This window comes from Nicotiana tabacum, chromosome 18 (genome assembly GCF_000715075.1).
Source record: "Nicotiana tabacum cultivar K326 chromosome 18, ASM71507v2, whole genome shotgun sequence".
Lineage (NCBI taxonomy): Eukaryota > Viridiplantae > Streptophyta > Magnoliopsida > Solanales > Solanaceae > Nicotiana > Nicotiana tabacum.
In genome coordinates this window covers 79,951,518-79,964,940 of record NC_134097.1, presented here as the reverse complement: position 1 = coordinate 79,964,940, position 13,423 = coordinate 79,951,518, and the positions used below count along the sequence as shown (strand labels likewise).

The 13,423-nt window shown below is 34.3% G+C and overlaps 1 protein-coding gene across 1 annotated transcript; it reads left to right on the top strand.

Moving 5' to 3' along the window:
* Positions 1–6,263: 6,263 nt before the first annotated feature.
* LOC107821421 (uncharacterized) lies at positions 6,264–9,769 on the top strand. The gene is made up of 3 exons (XM_075236205.1): positions 6,264–6,345; positions 6,989–7,042; positions 8,073–9,769. The coding sequence occupies exons 1-3, from the start codon at positions 6,264–6,266 to the stop codon at positions 9,767–9,769; spliced, it is 1,833 nt and encodes a 610-aa protein (XP_075092306.1).
* Positions 9,770–13,423: the final 3,654 nt, after the last annotated feature.

The window sequence follows — 13,423 nt, the reverse complement described above, 5'->3', positions numbered from 1 at the left end:
TATTGGTCGTGTGCTCTAAGTATATTTTTATCCCCGAATTCAACTTTCATCTTCCTAAACTAAAGAATATACTTTAAATTTGTGTGTAAATAATTTTCGTAATAAATAAAGCACAAAGACAAAAATCCTAAATATTGAACTATATTTATCGCAATAGAAGAAAACATATACTAAAAAATATCGTCTACAAAGAAATGTTCAGTACGATACCATCACATTAAATACTTTTAAACTATAATACATAGTTATCTAACTAACATGACTAAATTGATCATTTATGTAAGTTTTTGATGATGTCTTTTCATTTTGAATTCAGGTATTATGCTAATGTAATAATATTTTTCGATATTTAAATGATTTAAATGTTTAAACCATCACGTGTCATTATTAACGTGCAACGCACGTTTGTAGATTCTAGCAGAGATAAAAGAAAGAACGATTGTGTACAACAGGGAAAAAGGGGCTTAGCATCGTGATCCCTGAACTGTTGAAATCCAAATCGACTCAAAAATCAAGAGCTTTCAAACACATCTCATTAATAGAGAAGAGAAATTATTCGTCAAATTAAAGAAAATAAACGTGCAAGTTAATATTCATATGAAAAATATATCATACTTCGGAAAGATTTTATATAAGTAAAATTTTATTGATTTTAAATTCCTAAATATTAGGAGTCCTTACATAATTCAAATAAGGAAAGATTAGTAGCTAAAATTTTAGTTAATTTTAAAGTCCCAAATTTTAGAAAAATAATTAAATAACTATTTTGTCTAGTGTGAAATCTGCTTTTAAAGGGTAAAAAATACGAGCGACATTTTGCTAAGGATCTTCGTGTCTTTAATATAGTATAGATAGATATAGATATAGATAAATAGATTATTTCTACTTATGTTCTGTTACTATTTATCAAATGTACAACAGTATGTTAACATGGTGCTAGGACGTTCCTCTTGGTCAAGTACAAATATGTCACATTACTCAATTTTGGAGAAACATAAGCTACTATAAAAGAAAAAGGAAATAAATTTCTGGGAAAGAAAATTAAATTAATAGGTCATAAAGGAAAGTAAGAGCTGCGTGAGCAACAATCCAAGAATAAAAAGACAAATGGTGAAGAAGAATCAAGGGCTGGACGATTCTTAAACTCAATGAACTCAAATAAAATTTATTAAAAAACTAGATAGTACATTAGACAAATATTGTGACTGACGCAAGATAATAGTATACTCTTGTTTCATAACAAATTTGACTTCCTTTATAGTTAAAAGAAGATACAAGTAATCTTGGAGCTTCATTCAAAAGCATCTTTGCACAAACATCCAAGAAATACAGGTCAGAGTTAAGCTTCCAAAAGTCAAATTGTTAGAAGCTCAAGAAATCGAAACTCACATAAAATAGATACAGATATAACCAAATTAAACCCAATCTTCATTTGGTAGACATGTGTATATCTACCAAAGCAATTTATGATGTCTTCTACGCTAAGAATTACTGGCTGCCGCCTCTTTTATATCCTTAAAACTGTTATGATTAACAAGAAAACAAAAACAGTTTCTAACCGTTTACGAGGTAGATTAAGGTTGAAGTGAACTAGGGATGTCAAAATTGGCCAAAAATAACATAAGCCAAATCAGCAAGAAAACAAAAACAGTTTCTAACCCGTTTACGAGGTAAATTAAAGTTAAAGTGGTAAATTAAGGTTAAAGTGAACTAGGGATCTTAAAATTGGCCAAAAATAGAGCCGTCGATATGGGATTGACCCGTTAGACCAGCCCAGCCCAACTTGTAATTTAGTAGGCTGTGCTAGAATTTTTGGAGTCCATTTAAAACGAGATTTTTAAGCCCGGCACGAGTAAGCTCGTGGCCTGTGAGGCTGGGTTGGGCTGTCCCATGGGCCTAATAAAAATATATCATTAAAATATATAAAATATTAAAATTATATGACACAAAAATATCAAGAAGAGCATTCCAAGCTTAAAGTTTATTAAGCTCATCATATTAAAAGATCAAACTCTTAAAACGTTTATTAGTTTTAAAAATTTAATCATTTTTAATATTTAACTAACTAATATTGCATACAAATTGTAAATGTAGATGAAAGTGAAGATGTTAAGACAACCTTCTCACAAGCGGATTCAAATATGTTTGATGAAGATGATGTGTTAGATATCTCATAAGCGTCATGAACGTTCTATTGAATAGTTTGTTTTGAGTTTTGACTTTTAATGAATGAAATATAGTCTTGTCTTTTACTTTTTTTAGTGTTTATTGTGATATATTGGAACATTATAAATATTAAGTTTTGTGAAATTTTTCCAATAAGATTCTTTTAACTTTTAAATTTTTATCTTTTTTTAAGTTAAAACTTAAAGAAAAAATATAAAATTATATTTTAAAAAATGATGGGCCGGCCCGTGGGAGCTCGCAGCCCACACAAAATTGGGGTGAGTTAACCATTATAAGGCCCATCAAAATAATGGGCTAGCCCAGCCTAGCCCGTAAATTGCTAAAATCTACGTGGGCTGGATTGGGCTAGCCCGGCCCCGCCTATATTGAAAACTCTAGCCATAAATAACATAACCCGCCCAAAGTTACATGGGTTGGGCAAGTATACTTTAGGTCTATTTGGATAGTTCTCAAAGTTGACCCGAGATTCAAGAACCTGTATTTGTTTCAAAGCTATTCTTTACTTTAGCATACTGATTCTTTCCTTTAGACCAAAACTATTCATGTTGTATTAAAGTCAACCACTAAATTGATCATATAATTACAATAGGCAAAATACATAATTTACTCCCTAAATTATAGACCAAATCTCTCTTACACATTTTTTCGGACGAAAATTATCTTACACACTCAACCTTTCTAAAATGTGCCTAAGACACATTATTTTTTTGTTGACCAGTTTTTTAATATATACGTGATATCACGCACCAATAAGGTCGTGACATATGTCATAACTCAAAAAAAAAATACTACTTAGTTAAAAATGCCACGCGCTGCTAACATGGCAAAACAACGAATTAAAAAGTGACTATGGCTATTCTCATTTACTTTTTATTGTTATTTTTTCCCTCATCTTTTCTCTTTTTAATCCACCTACTTTATCTTTCTCGATCGCAAACCAAATTAAAATCTTTTATTTCTACCATGTTAAACCTCCATAACCATCATTAAATTCTACGCCATTCTTCCATAACTAAACATAAATTACCATAGATCAGTCAAAAACACGGCCATCGAAAAATAGAGAAGACAACTAGCTGAATTTTTTTCGCTCGAACTAAAGAGAACATCGGAAATTTTTAATTGGAGATCTGCCAAACCTTCACTATCATTGATCATTTTTCCAGTTTTTAATTGAGTTTTTGTAATTACCCTAGCTTGAGATCTTGTGTATATATACTGTAGAGACAGAAGATTTCTTTAGATTTGCAGAGCAAATATTGAGAATTGGTGAAGGACTTCGGCCAGAAAATAATTAAGGCCAGAGTTGCGGAGCCACAAACAAAAATCTGACCTCTACTAGACTCCCATTTTAGTGTGTCACGACTAGGGATTCAATTTGGGGATTGGGGTGAAGGATTCTAGGGTGGGAGATGGTGTGATAGTGGTTTAGTGTTGAGACAAAAACAGAGTTTTGAAGATGAAAGAGCTGGAGTGTAAAGTTCTGTAGTGGTGTTTGTATGGTGGCGTTAATGAAGACCAGAGAATGTTAATGGCTGATTTCTTTCCTATTTCTTCTTTTTAGGCGAAGAGAATGAGAGGTGGGTAAAATGGTGTAAACAATAATGGGAAATAAGAAAATAAAAAAGGCTGGACATGTGGCGTAGTTCTGACACAATTTTTAAATTCACTCGCCTCTTTTAAGCGTAAAACACGCGCGTGCCAGCTGTAAAAAGTGGTATGTCTTAGACACACTTTAGAAAGGTTGAGTGTGTAAGATAATTTTTTCGTAAAAAATGTGTAAGAGGGATTTGGTCCATAGTTTAGGGGGTAGCTTACGTATTTTGCCATTACACTACAAAGGGTCCCAAAACCATCTTTACGGATACCTCTTCTTATTATCAAGATATATATATATATATACGCTAAAACCTGATAGATTTTTGTATTTTGGGTAAGGAACAACTTGATATCCCTTAAATGCAGTTTCATTAATTTTTAAAAAAATATATCTTATTAGCCTTAGGAGTCGTTTGGTGTAGCGTATAAGAATAATGCTGAATAAAGTGTATTAGTAATGCACGGGTTAGTAATGCAAGCATTAGTTATGCAGAAATTAGTTGTTTACAAAAATGCCCTCTATTTCTATAGCTTTAAGGGACTCTAAGTATAAGTTTGTCTTTAACCATGCTAATGCATGCATTAATAGCCTTGATATTGCTAATACCATGGTTTGCTATGTATTAGTTATACATATGATAATACCAAATAAGTTGTATAACTAATATTTGTATCAGTAATACATAAATTAAAAAATTGTACCAAACAAAAGCTAATGCATGCATTATTTTTTGTAATGCATCCTATCAAACGATCCCTAAAGGTCGTTTGGTATGAGGTATAAGCAGATATAGTGTTGGTATAAAAATTTGATACCACCTTAATACTTTGTTTGGTTAGCAAACTTGATATAAGTTATCCCTGGATTAAAATTAGTACCGGGATAATTTATACCTTGTAGGGGGTGGAATAAAGTGCCGAGATAACTATACCTTCTTCTTAGAAATTATGCAATTGTCTTTTTAATACAACATGCCAAACAGTGGTTAAAAAAAAACAATACCAGCATAACTAATCTCAACATAACTTATCCAAGCATAAGCCATATTCAAACAAAACGGGCCCCTTTAGTATCTAGCATAACTTTCCTTTGAGATGAGATTGGGCTGATTTGGCCCATCTAACCAGCAATTGCAAAAATCTAGTAATATGATGTACTTAGGGGTGACAATTTGAGCCCAAACTCATTTAACCCGTCCAACCCGTCCAGAAATTAATGGGTTGAGTTACAAATATTTTAGCTCATGGGGTCAATTTAGGCTGAGCCCAAGTTAACCTATTAGCCCATTCTGACCCATTAAACAGTCCAAATACAACCCATGAAACTCACCCAAAACAAAAGGTATCTCAACCCAACTTATATAGAAATTTATTTAGTTGCTCCAATTTTACTTTTTTTTTTTTTTTGTATTTTAAAAAAAAATTACGTTTTTTTTTTATTTTTAATTTTCTATTTTTTTCGTTTTTCTGCATCACCCACCCGACCCCCCTCCCCCAACCCCAAAATTTCTTCAACTTACACATTATAAGGTAAAAGACTTTTTTATGCAAGATGAGCATGATTCTAAAACATCGGTCAAGTTAGGCGGGTTAGATTATGACCCATTGTTTAACCTTTCTTGACCCAACCCATCTTAGCCCAAATACATTTTGACTGAATTGGGCAATAACCCATTTATTGATCTAACCTATCTTAACCCGCCCAAATTTAGCCCAACCCGCCCATTTACCACCCCTACATTTACATTATTCCCTTGGTAGTCAAGACTATTTCCTTTCAAAAGTTGAAATACTCAACAATTCTTGACCCGAATTGATTGAAGTAACACAAAACCCATACTTGTTCCTCCATCTCTTCTCCGGCGAACTCAACTCGTAAGTTGTAAGTTCCACTCTTTCTCTCTCTAGAATTTCCCGAATTAGCATGATAGAGAACTTGATGTTCAATTTGCATTTCTATTTTCTTTGTACTGATCATTTATGATAGGGATTTGGGAGGGTCTAGGGTTTATGGCTGGTAGTAAAATCAGTTGCTGTTTGCTATTTTTTTTTATGAGAATCTTTAAATTCTAAATACTTGGGTTTGATCTTATCTATATTCGCGAGACAAAAGAGTATTTTTTTTCTCAGTATAAAATATTTAATGGCTGTCGGGTATAAAAAAAATCTCATCTTTTTCTACTCACACTGCACATCAAGTGTCTTTGGAGATGAAATTATGGTGCTCTCTCTGTTAAAAGCTAATGGTTTATCTGGCAAGGGAACAAAAGTGCACCAGTTTGACAAACAATGAGGACTTTTAGTGCTCCAAGTCAAAGAAGAGGGAAGATTTTAAGTTTAAGCCCAAAGATAGGGGGGGGGGTTTTAGGACTTTAATTTGATACTTTTTGCATACATGTGAATGTCCTGTTTGAGTTTCTGTCATTTAACTAGAGATTTCATCTTTGAAGTGGAAAGGTGTATAGAGAAAGCAAAACATGGCAGAGCAAATCCTCAGCTTAGGAGTCCTCATAGATATTGTGGATGAGGAATGGATGCGAGACACTTTGCCTGAAGATGGTATTATCCTCTTTCACTTGTTATTATATTAACAATCAATCAACTGCATCAGTCTTATCAAATGCTCACCCTTAGTGTGCTTAAGCTCTGAAAGTTGGAGCAAGATAGGTGGTGAGTGCTTTGCCTCAATTAGGCAACACTTCAGTTTGACAGCAAGATGCCAAGTCGTGCATCACACATGGAATTCTGTGTTGAAGAGAGCAGTCTAAATGATAAACATTTCACTTAATTATATATTTTTTTTCAATTCCGTTGTCCGTATAATATTTTATTGTATTTCTAGTTATTATTCTTGAATTGCATTTCTAGTTTTTATTTTCTTCTTAATTTGCACTTTCCTTTATCAAATCCTGCAGAGTTATTGAGCTCCCTTTTTTTTTTTTGGCTTTTCGCCTTTTAATATGAATCATCTATTTCACTCTAGTAAATAATTATCATTTGTGGCAAATTAGGGATTCTCAAAAGCTAGAGGTTTCTCAATCACACACGTATTGCATCTCAGACATATACTTATTGTTGTATATTTTTATAATTTTTTTGTCTCATACTTTAATTTTGCATTTGTATATTTTACCCCAACTACTTTAGAATTGAAGCATAGTAGAATTTGCATTTGTTGATTTTAATTGGTCTATTACTGCAGATCTCCCGTTACCACCCGTACTACTTCCAAAGACCGATGACAATGAAGACTCAAGTAAGTATTCTTGTATCCATACACTTGGAAAAATATTGAATGTGGGAGTGAGTTATAACTTAATCATTTGTTTGGGTACGAAATGTGAGATCAAAAGATGACACCTTAAAGTGTAAGTTGTTTATCGCCAAAGAAACTGTTAGAACAGAATATCTGTAAACTAGCTATTATATGGCTTCTGTCATAGAGGTTCCAGTGCCCTAGATAGGGAATACTTTTAACATAGAAGTTCCTTGGTTAAATCTATAAGCACATCATATGTGGTTATGTCGGTTGTAAACAGAAAGCTGAAATTTAAAATCATCTTTGAGATTTCTTTAGTAGGCTTTGCAGGCCTGAATGTCAAACATTTCTTAAGTTTAATCTAGCCTCTGTTCGATCCACAGTTGGTGTGTGCTGAAAAGGTTTCTGTTTTCTGTGATGTTGAACCCCTTATACCGTACATCAGTTCAAATAGTATCATGTGGATTTGCTTATAAGCATTTGATGAGATGTAATGAGAGGAACTTGAAGGCTATAGTTAGGTTATTTCTGAAATGGGCTTCGGCACTAATGGGATCAGAAATATCTAGGGATAATTTCACATAAATACAACTCACACACCTGACTTGCAACATAACAGCCTAGATACCACTTTGCAAATCTATAGCCCAAAAAATAATAGGCTAATTCCCGAAAGAAAGCTTATTTTGCTCCCTCTGTATACAACCAGTTGTTTTCATTCTGTTGATTTCCTTTGATTATTAAGCATTTGATAAAAAAATGCAAATCAGCCACAACACAACTCAAAAATCCTGAATAATACATATTATCTGAAGGTAAGAAATTCAAACACTTTTATGTGCAATTGCTGAAGCAATCCAACATGATAAAATAAAAATAAAAACTTGGTAAATGAATTGTAGAATCCCTCCAACGCTCATACAACACATTACACGAAAAAGAAGATGAGAAAGAAGTGTAAGACTCAGAAACATCAAGCAAACTATCCTACAAAGGCTGATTTCGGACCATTCACCTGTGGCTCTAGACTGCGGTGTGTGGGAACAAGCTAAATCATACTTCAAGTTTGAAAATTGGTGGCTGAATGTGGAAGGTTTTGAGGACATAATTAGAGAGTGGTGGGGATCTTTTGAATTCTCAGGAAGACCTGATTACATTTTAGCTTGCAAGTTAAAAACTCTCAAGGGCAAGCTAAAAGGATGGAGCAGAAGTTACGAAGGCAATCTGGGACTGCAGAAATCAAAATTGCTAAGTCAATTAGCAGATTTTGAGACAACGCAACAACTAAGAGCGTTGACAGAGGAGGAATCAGTCAGGAAAGCAGCTACTCTAATGGAGATTGAGGTGCAACTCAAGAATGAAGAAATTGCATGGAGACAAAAATCAAGAGCTTTGTGGCTCAAAGAAGGGGATAGGAATACAAAATTTTTCCATCGGACTGCAAATGCACGCAAGAGAAACAACAACATTGACCAAATAATGATTCGACATGAAGTAATCGAGGATCCAGAAAGAATAGAGAACGAGATTATTGAATTCTACAAGGAGCTATACACAGAACCTGAACAGTGGAGACCAACAGTTAATTTCGAAAATACTACAAGCATTTCTGAATCGGAAAGGGAGTCTTTACAAAGTAACTTTGAGGAACAAGAAGTGCTGAGCAGCCTGAAGATGTGTGCAAGTGACAAGGCTCCAGGTCCAGATGGATACACAATGGGTTTTTTCAGAAAGTGTTGGGACATTTTGAAGGAAGATATCATGGCGGCTTTTAACAACTTCCATTCACAGGAGATGTTTGAGAAAAGCTTCAATGCAACATATATAGCATTGATTCCAAAGAAGACAGGTGCGAAAGAATTGAGAGATTTCAGACCGATCAGTCTGATAGGGAGCTTCTACAAACTGCTCTCAAAAGTCTTAACTGAAAGACTTAAGAGGGTGGTTGGGAAACTTGTTGATGCTCAACAAATGGCGTTCATCAAAGGAAGACAAATAATTGATGCAGTGATGATTGCCAATGAAGCTGTGGATTCAAGAATAAAAAAGAAAGAACCTGGAATCTTATGCAAATTGGATATCGAGAAGGCCTATGATCATGTGAACTGGAGCTTCCTACTAAGAATGTTAGAACAAATGGGTTTTGGGCAAAAATGGATTAGATGGATGAAATTTTGCATATCTACTGTGAAATTCTCCATTCTTATAAATGGAAGTCCTAAAGGTTATTTTCACTCACACAGAGGTCTCAGACAAGGTGATCCTCTATCTCCCTTTTTATTCATCATAGCCATGGAAGGATTGAACAACATGATCAAAACGGCTAAAGTCAGTGGTTGGGTTAAAGGTTTTGAGGTAAACAGGAGTGGGGCTAACAATCTAGAGATCACACATCTCCAATACGCTGATGATACTCTAGTCTTCTGTGATGCTGAAAAAGACCAACTTAGATTCTTAAGGATCATTTTGGTTTTATTTGAAGGTGTATCAGGATTACACATTAACTGGAGAAAGAGCAACATTTTTCCCATTAATGAAGTTAACAACATGGGGCAACTGACTCAGATATTGGGAGGAGAAGTTGGGTCCCTACCAACTGTTTACCTTGGGATGCCTCTTGGTGCAAGATCCAAATCAAAAGAAATCTGGAATTCAGTCATAGAAAAGTGTGAGAAGAAGTTGTCAAGATGGAAATCGCAGTATCTATCATTGGGGGTAGGCTAGTTCTAATCAACTCAGTGTTAGACTCTCTACCTACTTACATGATGTCTTTGTTCCCAATTCCATCAGGCATTTTACAGAGATTGGACAAACTACGAAGAACATTCTTCTGGCAAGGCAATAAGGAGAAAAAGGTCTTCCATTTGGTCAATTGGAAGACAACAACAATGGATAAAAAACAAGGTGGATTAGGGATAAGGAATTTGAAGAATCAAAGCAAGGCTCTTAGAATTAAATGGTTATGGAAGTACTCTAAAGAACCCCAATCTTTATGGGTCAAAGTGATCAAAGCCAAGTATGGTGAAGAAAACAACTGGGTGTCAAAAAAAGTCAGTACATCATATGGAGTAAGTGTGTGGAAATCAATCAGAGAACTTTGGCCAATAATGAAGAATCACTCCTCCATAAGAGTGAACAACGGAAGGAACACATCATTTTGGAATGATAACTGGCTAGGAATGGGAAGCTTAAAGGAAAGATACCCAGATATGTTCGGTTTAGCACAAAACCAGCATAAGACAGTCGCTGATATGAGGAGTTGTCAAGGATGGGAAATAGCTCTAAGAAGACAGCTGAATGACTGGGAGATAACAAGATTAACTGACCTCTACAAAGAGCTGGAAGCATTTACAGGACTACAGGAAGGTTTGGATTCAATATGGTGGAAGAGGTACAACAAAGGGATTTACCGAGTGAAGGATGCATATAAGATTTTGAATCATGATAATCAACAGGTAGACACATGGCCTTGGAAACATATATGGAAAACAAAGATTCCATACAAGGTAGCATGCTTTACTTGGCTACTAGCAAAGGAGGCGGTTTTAACCCAGGATAATCTCATAAAAAGGGGAATTTCTATGTGTTCAAGATGTTTTTTGTGTGGGGAAAATGCAGAAACTGTCAACCATCTGTTTCTACACTGCAAGATTACAGACCAACTATGGAAAATCTTTATTAGTCTTAGGGGTATCTCATGGTCAATTCAGGATTAAAGATGTCATCTATAGCTGGGAAGAAGCTGGAGCTGAAGCAACTAGTAGAGATAGATGGAGGACTGTTCCGGCATGTATTTGGTGGACAGTCTGGAGAGAAAGGAATACTAGATGTTTTGAAGATAGAAGCAACTCAATGCAGAAGATCAAACTCAATTGTATTCTTCTATTTTGTTTTTGGTGCAAACAGATGTACACAGAAGATACATTGACAATCATAGACATTCTAGGATCCTGCTAGGTCTCAAATTAGAATATCTATAAATTCTCTCTATGTAAATTTGGTTTTCAGTGCAACCTATGTACTGATTGTTATAATATATACAATAATTACCAATTCAAAAAAAAAAAGAAGTGTCAAACTTCTGTAAAGGCCTCTTACACACTAACAATGTATATACATCCTTATAAACTGAAAAATATATAATTATACAATATTATACACAAATATACACATTTATACACAATTATACAATACTGTATAACTTTGTATAAACATGTATAATAGTGTATAAGAGGTGTTTGTATATCCATATACACAATTATACACTAGTATACAATGTTGATACAAACTGCTACATAGTTATGATTTTTATACAAACCCAATTTCAGATTCGAGACTTCAAGGTCATAATAATAATGACCAGAACTTCAAACTTCAAAATTTTCCAACATTAGTGGTTATTTTTTCGTGCAAATCAAGTTTGAGAGCTATTTATTTTCAGATCTGTGTGTATTTTCATGTTTCTTTCAAAAATCTTCAATATTCTTTTGCTTGCCACCATGGACGACGGAGTAGGAGCCCGAGCCTTCTTAAGCCATTAATGGCAGAACTGCGTGGGGGATAGAGGAGGGAGAATAAAGCTGCTGTGCTCCTCACAAATTGAAGTTGCTTCAGCTATTGACTAAGATAATTTGCGGAAAAGGGGGAGGCAAATATGTAGCAGATGTTGTGTGTTTGTAAGAGAAGCATAATACATTGCTAATGGCTAATTTAAGAGAGGATGAGGGATCTATGTGGGTTAGAAAGAAAGAAGTGAGAGGCGGTGAGAGAGAGAAGGGAATGAAGAAAGAAGAAAATAATAAAAACCCTAAAACTATGTCTTTAATAGTGGGCTAAAGGCTGAAAAATTTCTTTCTAAATAGGGTAAGAGCTTCAAATGTGGGCCATTTTCGGTTGGGCTATTAGGCCAAGTGACATGGGCTGTAATTCTTTCAAATATTATCTATACATGATCCAGTTTAAATATTTCCTGGTTCACTCACATTTTGTTGAGTTATGATATCAGGAATATTACATATTAATGAGTTAACAGATCAGAATTACTATGTTTTCAATGTTCCTCATCTGAGGAATTCTTGCCTCGTTTATTTTGTTGGTTATTTTCATGTTGGCTACTTCCTGTCAGTTATCATTTTTGGATGATTGAGTTGTATCCGTTTGCAGATCAAGAGGCTCAACAAGTTGATGGGGATACATGGCATGACCTTGCATTGGGAAATCCATGACATTAATAATCAAGCTTGTGAATTGGATTTCCAAAGATTGTCAATTTGTCTTCAGTTGTAAGTAAATTGCAAGTATTGCTAGTCATGTACTTGATTAGCATTGAATGTTGTATCAAACTAATTTCAACTGTTCGTACTCTCGATATGTTTGTCAATGGTCATCTTTGGATTGGTCCACTTAGTGGCCCTGGCAATCTATGCTCTCTAGTAGGGTAATAGATCCAGGAATGCTAGCATGTTAGTGGATGTTAAGGCCATTCCTCCTGATAGTTATACCAAATTGACCGTCTTGTTGTAATAGTAATTTTACTTTATATTTGGCAGTTTATATACGTAGAAATGAAACTCAGATGGTAAGGATACAAAAGATGCAATCTTTTGCATTTACGACAGATCAATGGGATCTGAATGTGAGCCTTTGTCTCATATGTTCTCATATGCCATTCGAGCCAAATTTCAATTAGAGACCAAGGAATAGTCCTTGAAATCTATAGATATATAGATACTAACATAGATATTAGCATCGCTGCAGCAAATTATACCAACTAATATTGAGAGAACTGCAATGAGTAGTTTGCCTTGAAATCTAGTCTGCCTGAGCTCTTGGCTCGCAACTTTACTACTTCTAAAATAATAAGTTAAAATGTTAAATGTCTTTTTTTTTCCTTTTCTTCTAGAGTGTCGAAAAATTTTCAACTCAACAAATTATTTTAACATCATGGTATTTCAACTTTACTACCAAAACCATGCAAATTTTTTAAAAATATCTTTTAAAACTGAATAATGTAGAAACTACTAAAGATTCTTTCAAGCTGAAAATCTAGATAAAAAAAGACGTAGTAGTAACAGTTAGGAACTTCAAATTAGAGAAACGAAAATAAAGTTTAAAAAAAAAATGCAACTAGATGACTGAAAGGAAAGACTTAAGAAGTAAAGCATAGGAAAGAAATGGGATTCTATCGACTTTCCATGATTTATACTATAAATTTCCATAATAACCACACAAATTCTTTCTTCAAGAGACTTGAACCTAAGATTTAATTGAGGTCTATACCCTAAAATTGTTCATTTATATCCCCCTTTAAATGTTGATGACAAATGTTCATAGTCGTTACCCCACTACCCAAATGTCTCACATTAACCATAGAGTTCA